Below are 9,452 nucleotides of genomic sequence, written 5' to 3'. Positions count from 1 at the left end.
TTTTTTTATCCACTCAGTTCTTACTAAGAGAAAGGTTTCAATTGTTGGTACACTTCCCCACACATAAGTAGATGTGAAGTTCCCCCCCTTGCTTCTCCCCCCTTTTTTTTCGTCCTGCCCGCTAATCAGTGTCCAGCTTGGGCGACGAGATCACACGCCGCCTTTGAGTAAACACATACACACAAAAAAAGACGAAAATTAAAAAGGAGGTGGACAAAATTCCAGACGCCTTTGCCAGCAGCGAAATAAGATGGAAGTACTTCGCTTGATTGTAGGGAAATAAAAACAAATGAAAATTTCTACGCATTAGGAAAAGCGCGTAATTAATACACTTCGTAAGGGTGGTAGAGGTAATATTGTGCGATAAAAAGTAAACCCCCTTTAACAATTTTTGCACAGGACTAGTACAAGCAGATGTCGTAAAAATTACGATGAACTCCAAAATTACATTCATCATTTGGTTGTACTTACCCTTGTGGACATTAAAAACATTTTGATATTTCAAATTTTCACTGATGGCTAAATGAATACAGTCATTATTGTAACCGTCTAGGAAATTGTTATTTATGTATCTCTGCACAATGTGGAACAGGTCTTGCAGCAGCCCCCCAATGGTTCTCTTCCCATTTTTCGTTATGTCATTTTTTAGCGCTCCTGCGCCGCTGTATATTATGCTAATCGCGTTTGCATTGTGAATCCAAGTTTGGCGATACAACAGTTCGTCATGCGTGTTCTTAAAAAGGTAAAAGGGGAACTTGTTTTCCTGCTCTAGCTTGATATGCATGGTGCGCAGTTGCATGTGTAGGACGTACTTTGCCAGGAAGCTCTGGAAGACGTTCGTTCGGTCTAGGCAGTCGACGCAGTTGACTCGAAAGACGCCCTTTTGGAAAGTATCCACTTTTGCGGAGGTCCACGAGGGGAAGCGGGAAGTTGGAGAAGTGGACGAAAATTTTTCCCCGCCAACTTCATCGCCGTGCTCCAAATTGTACCTAACCCCGCTGGGAAACGAAACGGAGAAAAAGGAAAAATCGTTCAAGTCCTCGATCACCGTTTTCAGCGACGTGTGCAAATTTTGATAATTTAATTTTTTAAACTCGCTATGGAAATCAAACCAGGTGTAGTTGTGCTCGACGCTGCACTCCTTCAAACATGCCCCATAACACTGCCCTAAATACTTCTCGCCAAATTGTTTATTATTCAAATTAGTGATGGAGATTTTCCCATACGTGTTCTTCAATTTCTGCATATGTAGATTCACCGTTTTCGCATTTTCTTGCATGTCTGAGCAGATTTGTATTTTTGGCCTTAGACTCAGCGTTGGCTCTTGTTTCCAGAGGACAGGGATGGATCCCCTGACAATGATGTAACTAAAAATCTTTGTCGTGTGCGCATCTTTACATACTAAAATTTGTTCTGTTTCAACAAAATTGGCTACATCTCCCTTGTCATTTCCGCCTCTACACCAAAACCTTACCCCACTTCTGTTTTTATTTTTTCTCGATATCAAATACAATGTTAATTTTCCATTAGGGACATGGAACACATTTGAATTGATGTAGCCATGAATTAGGAACACCACGAACTCGAATGCATCTATGGGAATAAACTGGTGTAGCAACTTCCAGTTCCATGTGTACTCGTTATTAATTTCTTTGAATTGTAGCTTGTGGAAAATGGGTTCTTTTGTCCCCTGATATTTACAGTCATCCGGATAAATGTCTGGTCCACCACCTATTACTGATGGGGGTGGTGATTTCCCTCTGTTTTTCTCCCTTTCAGACTCAGTTATGTAATGCCTCTGCAGAGACGCCGTTAAATTGTAGTGATAGGAGAAGTAAAAGGGGCCCTTATTAAAGGCATGCGAAAAATACGCTATCGTTTTTAATGTATCTTTTTTCAATGTGCAATTCTTAAGTTTGTGAATGTACGTTTCGCTATTATTGCGAAATTGGGTATTCTTGACGGTGGGGTTCTGGAAAAGGAAATTGCTCCATTCGAACAAGTTGTCGAAATGATTTTGAGTCTTTTTCTTTTTGTTACAGAAGAATTTTTTGCCTTCCTTTCTGTGGTTACTATTTAAGGGGGTTAAAAAAGCGTTGCTTCCGAGGCAGCATATTTCATACTGGTAATTGTGATAGCTAGCCGTCTTGTCCTTACCTTCCTCTTCAGCGTTCAGCTGGATAAAGGAAATTTTCTTTACTCTATAAATAGCTCGATTGAACAAATAAGAAACGACTTCTGCATCGGAAACTATGACTAAGAAGTTCGTATGTTCCGCCTTAACTATTCCTAAGCAGCCAAAAAAGGGGAACTTTTTTTTGTTCTCATTTTCTGTGTAGCTATTGTCACTAATGCTTGTAAGTTTTTGCTTCTCCTTGACTATTTGTAAATCTTCAGCATGGCTAATTTTTAAAATGTTTCGCACATTATTTTCTACGTTCACTATGCTTAAATAATTCCCATGCGATTCTAAATAGTACCTTGGGGCCGGCAGAACAGAACCATTAGCCATTTTTAACTTGTTTACGTTTTTGCTAAAATGTTGGAAGTTCCTCTCGCTTGGGGTTATCAGTTCAGGGTTCTAAACTGGCTTACCTCTTTTTTTTTTTTTTTGCCTATTTTTCGGCAAAAAGGTAAGAATATTAGCATGTGGGGAGGTGTGCCCCGGTCGTATTCATGCTTCTGTGTGCTGTAGAAAAAGGAGCGAAAGGCACAGGTGCGCACATTGCATACGTGCGTACCAGTTACATATTTATACACCTGTTCGCAGTATTACTTAATCTATACTATTTTTTCAGTTACCCTAAAATGGTTTTTAACACTTAGTGACAGCATGGATGTGCACACATGTACATACAAAAAGTTTGCTACCGTACGATTTTGACTTGACTTCACTTCATTGTTACTGTTATTTTCATTGATATTGTCCTTTTTTTTTTCCCCCGAAAGTACACTTATTGCGAACAATTTATGCTTTGACAAATTTAGCATGTAGGAAAAAACATAAAAGAACGCTAATGAAAAATGCTCTGCGATGTATGCTGCGCAAAGTTGATTCTTCCTATTTGATGTGTGCACAGTTGCGTCACTTTAGTTGTGTCAAAAGCGCGCACAAATAATTGCATCGCATGTATTTACACGCGTATGCGTTTTCTTTGCATCGCTACGCCGCGCGTACAAAAAGTGCCTCGCGTTTGCAGAAATGTACGCACATGTGTAATTAAGCATATATGTACATGTGCGAATTTACCTATGCGTCCCCTTGTTGCGGGTTTAAAAACATACACCTTTTTTTTTGCAGTTGGCGGGTTTCATTACAACTACGCCTTGAACTGGGGAAATTTGTTCGAATGTGAGTTCACCATAAAATGGAGCATAAAAGGGAAGGAAGCTAGCTTTTTTCTTTTTTTTTTTTTTGCAACCACTTTGTTCTACTTTTATCGTATGAACAGGTCATAAGTTTTTTAACCAATTTGTACTTTGGTTTTTTTTTTTTTTTTTTTTTTTAGACAATTTTTGGCTATTTTGGCAAAAAAAATGTTATAATGTATGACTGTGCATAATTTTATGAAATAAAGTTACACAACAAGCCAAAATGGGAAACAAATTTTTTTTTTTTTCCATTACATTTAAAAGTGTGCAAACAGGCGAGGTCAAAATGGGTTAACTGGTTTAAATATTTTTACGCAAATTTATCTACAAGTTTGCGCAACTTTAGAAGATGACGAAAGGGCCCTGCAGACACACATAATGTAACGGTTCTCAAATTTTCTGCTTAAATTTGAAAGGCCTCGATTTGGAGTATTTTCGTCTTGATATATTTTTTTTCTTCTTTTCTACCCGCTTCTTCGCCTTCTTATCCTTTTTCAGCCTCTTGTCGACATACTTAACCATTGTCCTACCTCCCTTTTTGTTTTTCTTGTTCGACACCTTGGAACCTTTTCCGGTACAAACAACGTACGATTTTTCTCGTTTTTTTTCTAAAGGGAAAGGGTGGGGCAAGGAAAATTGTATAAAAATTGAATCGTAACGATGTACACGTGTAGATATGCGTTTGTACAGCCCATATGTGGGTAAGGCCGCACACGTGTAACAGTTGCGCTAAAGCCATATACACACAGACGAGTACAGGCTTGCGCGGGGAATAACTGCTCCCAGCTCGTCATCCTTCCGACGCCGAGCGAGGGCCTACCTGATTTGTTCTTCTTTAATATATTCGTAATGGCCTTGTGCTTAAGGAAGGGGTCTTCCTCATCCTTTTCAATTTTTCCAATTTTTGCCTCCAGTTTTTTCATTTTCGCAATTTCTCTCTTTTTGTTTCGCATTTTTGCTTCGATCACCTTCTTAATTGGCATTTTCGTAATTTTGTTAATGCTGCTCTTGTATTGATTTAGGATGGATTTGTCGATTGGGATAACGGGCCTTCTAAATTTCTTTTCTTCCTCCACAAACCATTCGGGCAGCGTGTCTTCATCTTCCAAATAAGAATGCCTATTGAACGAATCGTCTATCAGATCCATTCTGCTTTTTTTATGAATTAATTTTTCTCCGATGCATTTTATGAATGCCAATTCATCTTCGTCTTTAATTAGGTTGGAAAAATATGTACCTACATTGCCTTGCCCACTTTCGTCTGTTTTTACAATTGAAAAGGTGGTGTTCTTCATCTTTACTTCGTTGTTTCCATATTTTTCTCTTAATTTTTTGTTTCTCTCCTTTCTGGCTAGCTTGTTTGGCAGTGGGATATTGGGCAATTGGCGCTCGTCCAATTCGTTGAACTTTTCATCGTCACCCGAGTCGTCAACCGTGTCAGCATCCATATCGCCATCTTCATCGCCATCCGCAAGGCCACCTTTACGTGTTTTCCCACCTTTGGGGCCCTCCTCCACAGCGCCACTATCATCCAACTCACCATCCATTTCATTAAATATCGTGGAAAATATCTTTTGGTCAAAAAAACGATTTACATTAGATTTTTCTTCTTCCCTTTTAACATCTTTTCTTAAGCGAATTATCTTGTCTACCATTTTGTGTATATGTTGGTTTTGCTGGAGAGCCTCTTCGTAAGCATTTTTTTCATCGTTCTTCATTTCGTCTTTGCCGCGTTTGCCGGGGTGGAGGCGTCCCTTCGCAGCGTCGCTGCCCTCATCAACCACGTCCTCATCTGCGGCATCCTCATCTGCGGCATCCTCATCTGCGGCATCCTCATCTGCGGCATTCTCATCTGCGGCATCCTCATCTGTGGCATCCTCATCCGTGTCATCCTCGTCTGTCTCCTCGTCATCACTGAGATACTCGTGCAATTTCCTCTTCATCATCAACTCTTCATTTTTCAACTCCATGATTTTCTGGATTTTCATCAACTCCTCGTTCTTGTAATCCATTGCTCTTTTCCGCCTGGTCAATTTCTCGTTGGTTTTCTCTTCGTTCATTTTCTTCTCCTTCATTTTTTGCTGTTCATAATCCAAATTGACAAGGTATTCTATGCGGTCCATTTGGGACTCATTTGTATCGTTAATCTGTGCATTGTCCTCCTTCTCGCTGGACGAATCATTTTCTTGGTTAATCTCCAGCCTGTCGTTATTTTTGCTGCCACTCAGTATGTTCAGGTGATCCTCGAAGGACTGTTCATCCAGCAACTTTAACATATTTTTGTTAAAATGTATTTCATTTTCGTCATAATCGGGGTTGATCGATTTGTTCATTTTTCTTTTCTCTAGTTCTTTTTTCAATTTTTTCTCCTTTTTTTTTTGTTCCTTTTTATTTTTTTTTTCCATTTGGGTTGAAAATTCGTTTATTTCATCTTTTTCCGAGTCGGCGTCGGAGGAACCACTCAGTTCATCTTCCTGCAGCGAAGCTTTCGTGGTGCCCGTTCGTGTTTCCTCGATGGGTGGGTCTTCCTTCACGGGGGCTACCACTTGACTGTCTTCCTCTTCTACGTCTACGGTTTGACTCGATTGGGCCTCTCCTCCCACGCTTACGATGCCCTTCCTAACTTTATACCTCCATTTGATGAGGTGAAATAAGTCTGACTTGCCCAGCACCTTAAGATCCTTGCAGAGCTGCAGAATCTCTTGCGTGGTGCTGGTATTTTTATAAATGGCAGTATAAGTACTCCTAACCAAGGGGTCTTCCGAAGTGAGGTAGTCCTTATCGAAGGTGAATTTATTTGTTTTGATGAGTAAATCAACATAATTATCACTATGGATAAAGTTGCATATATCTGTGACACGATAATCATCCCCTAGGTCGTATCCCTGTCTATTTTTCTTCTTTTTTTCTTTTAAAATGGTTGACAGTCCTTTTTTTTATTTTTTTTTTGGTTTTCCTTCTCGTTATCACTAGAATCGGTAAAAATGTCGTTGTCGCTGTCATTATTTGTGACTACCTTATTGGATTCCTGCTTAAACTGTTCACTAAAAACGTAGGTATAATCAAACAGTTTCTTATCCACCTTAGTACTTAAAAAATTCAAACCGATTAGGTAAATTTCGGAGGATATTTCTCTACTACTTCTTGGTTTTACATGTTTCACTTGGCCAAACAATTTTTCCATAACCCATATTAGGGATACGTATTCTTCATTTCTGAAAACTTTGGTAGTAAAGATACCTCTTTTTTTTAGAAAAAGGTTGGCTATTTTGATACTATTAAGGACAAGGACATTTTGATTAAAGCTGTCATATGAGTAGGTTGTTCCTACATTGGGGGCTCCATCATTTAGGATCACATCAGCCTTTTCATTTTTAATTATATTTTTGATCTGCTTAATGCAGGCACTTGTCGTTATATCACATTTTAAGGTGATGACATTATTATCTATTTTTCTGATGGGCACTAAATCTACTCCTATGATGGTGCTGCTTCTTTTCATATTTTTATATGCCACTTGTAACCATCCTCCCGGTGCTGCACACAAATCGATTAGTATATTTGCATCCTTAAAAATGTTGTACTTTTGGGCTATTTGAATTAGCTTGAATGCAGATCTGGCTCTGTACCCTGCCGACTTGGCTAGTTTGTAGTACTTGTCAATTCTCTCCTTCCCGACTTTCTTCTTCTTCCCCATTTTTTCGTTGCTGGGCGGTTCGGGGTTGGTTCAATTGTGCGGCAGTTCTTCACGCTAACACGGCTCGTTATGGCAGTGCAGATATATGTACGAGTTAAACGAGGCGGGGGGTGAGGCGGTTGGGGTGGTTACGGCGGTTGGGATGGTTGCGGCGATTGGGATGGTTGCGGCGGTTGGGGTGGTTGAGGCGGTTGCGATGGTTGCGGCGGTTGGAGTGGTCGGGGAAGTATCCTCTTGTTGTGCCCCCTCCGCGCAGGAGAATTTTCTTCTTCCCCTCGAGGCGAGAATCCTATTGTGCTAACAAACCTTTATAAGGTCACCAAAGAGAACTATCTTACACGCTCTCTTTTTCTATATGGATTGGGGGGGCATAGGTGTCATTCAGAAGGCAGCCACATGTTCGTATCCGCGCGATAGTTGATCCACCTTACAGGTTATATATCCCTATTAAGGGGAAAAAGAACGTAGCCTTTCTTCCCGCAAAACAATGCATATACCAACTCGAAGTTACAACGTTTTACGGAAAAGGGATCCACTTTTTTTTATTGAAAAAATTTAGGCAAGAGAAAAGAAGCCCTTGATGCTGCAGAAAAAAATAACGCATTCATTTTTAGAAATATATGGAGTTAATTTAGGGCATAAATTATGTTATTTTTTTTTTTTTTTTTTTTTTTTTTTCCGTTTTTGGCTACCATGTTGCGCACTTAGAAGTATATATTATGCCCTTTTTGTGCTGCCTCCACAAATGACGCAAAAATAATGCTGTGGCTCCGGAAATTTTCGCGCAGCCGTCCTCAGATATATATTTACGCCTCGTTCTGTTCAGCATACTTTTTCCCTCTCCATGCGACGCCTTTTTTTTTTGGTATCATCACCTTTTGGCTAATTCTCCCCAATTTTTCGTCATCCTTGTTGCGCTCTTGGGGACACCATTTTTGTGTCAACTTTTTCACCTTCTCTTTTCTGCTGAGCAATTTTGAATCGCTTATATCCCCTTCTCGTCCGCGCTTCTCCATTTTGTATGGTAAGGAGGGAGGAATTTTTTTTTTTTCTCAATTTTGGAGTTAGCCACCTGGTGCACAGCGTAACTAATTTGGAGGTTGCGCCTTCCAAATATGCAAAGGAAAGCCGTTTGGGGAGCATTTAAAAAAAAAAAAAATGTATGCATACCAAAGTGAAAATACATCAGTGGTACATGTGTCACGTTGCTTTTCCCCCCATGTGCCACTCATTTCGCAGCGTTTTCCGAAGGTAACTTTTATTTTAATAAAATGGGAGTAGTGGAGGCGCGTCTACACGGGATGTTATTCCGCTTTGTACATGTTAGGGAAAAGCTGAAAAAATTGGGGGCATTTGGAACAGCCTCTCCCACATATGCATATCCACGCACATGGTGAAAAAGCTTTGGAGACTGTGAGCCATCAACTTGGAAAATCTTCCCCGTTCGTATTTTTCACGAGATTTTTTATTTTTCTCAAATTTAAAAAAAATGTGGCATTTGTTGTGACTGCCAAATGGGGGGTTTCGTTTGTTGCTACAATGTATACACAAATTTTTTGCTTTTTGGGAATGGAGGAGGAAGGCGATCGATTCCTCCCTCCATGCGATTTTCATCCGGTAGGTACATGACCCATCAATATTGTGCCATCGGGGTGATGAGCATAAATTGGGAAGAAACTGCATACTGGCTGAAATGCCGTAGGGACCAAAAAGTTGGAGGAAAAAGTTGCACACATGGGTAGATGTATCTAAGAGCACGTATGCGTATGCGTCGGCAGGTGGTCATGCACACTTACGGACGCATACATACAGGAGCACTGCAGCTTGGAGCTTTTACAATTGCATGTGATAAAAAAAAAAAAGGAACAACAGGGGGATATTGGCGCAACTTCAAAAAGGAAAAACGGGAGACCAAAAAAGAGGGCAAATAATGGGGCAAAAAGGAGGGTAAAGAGTGGGGCAAAAATAAAAGGCGCTAATTGTGAACTGTAGTTATCATCGATGCATGAAACAAAAACAATTTAAAAAATGTAAAAATAAAAAGTAAAAGAATATTCCTGGGCAGTGCTTAAGTCAGTTGAATATCCCCAATGGACACGATTGCCACGATTAATCCGTACAGCCCTGACAAAAAAAAAAAAAAAAATTCACATATTGGGTGTACATCAACACATGCACACGTAACTTGCGGGTTTTGTTCGATATATATTTAAGCTGGGAACACCCATGCACACAACTAAGTTGTAAATACAGAAGTCACACTCCTTCTCATTTGATTATGCGAAAGATGAAACGAACCTATAACACTAGCACATATTTCAATCATCAGCATTCGAACGAACAGATCAGAATTGTGTGCATCTCCCAAGGCGCATGAGATTAT

General features: G+C 39.9%; 2 protein-coding genes across 2 annotated transcripts in view; both read right to left on the bottom strand.

Moving 5' to 3' along the window:
• Nucleotides 1–2,512, bottom strand: part of PCYB_112610 (phosphoinositide phosphatase SAC1) — a gene marked incomplete at both ends in the record, with an annotated part of 2,820 nt that extends 308 nt beyond the window's left edge. The window contains one exon of the mRNA XM_004223139.1: nucleotides 431–2,512. Within this exon, the coding sequence (XP_004223187.1) occupies nucleotides 431–2,512 (2,082 nt within the window). The remainder of the gene's footprint in view (nucleotides 1–430) is intronic.
• Nucleotides 2,513–3,762: 1,250 nt separating this feature from the next.
• On the bottom strand, nucleotides 3,763–7,069 carry PCYB_112600 (FtsJ-like methyltransferase; the record flags this gene model as incomplete). The annotated part of the gene is made up of 3 exons (XM_004223138.1): nucleotides 3,763–3,980; nucleotides 4,193–6,280; nucleotides 6,343–7,069. 3 exons carry the CDS (start codon nucleotides 7,067–7,069, stop codon nucleotides 3,763–3,765), a joined length of 3,033 nt encoding a protein of 1,010 aa, XP_004223186.1.
• Nucleotides 7,070–9,452: the final 2,383 nt, after the last annotated feature.

The sequence above is a fragment of the Plasmodium cynomolgi genome, chromosome 11 (genome assembly GCF_000321355.1).
Source record: "Plasmodium cynomolgi strain B DNA, chromosome 11, whole genome shotgun sequence".
Classification (NCBI taxonomy): Eukaryota; Apicomplexa; class Aconoidasida; order Haemosporida; family Plasmodiidae; genus Plasmodium; species Plasmodium cynomolgi.
Note: the sequence above shows the minus strand (reverse complement) of the source record. Positions and strands in the feature narration are given on the sequence as shown.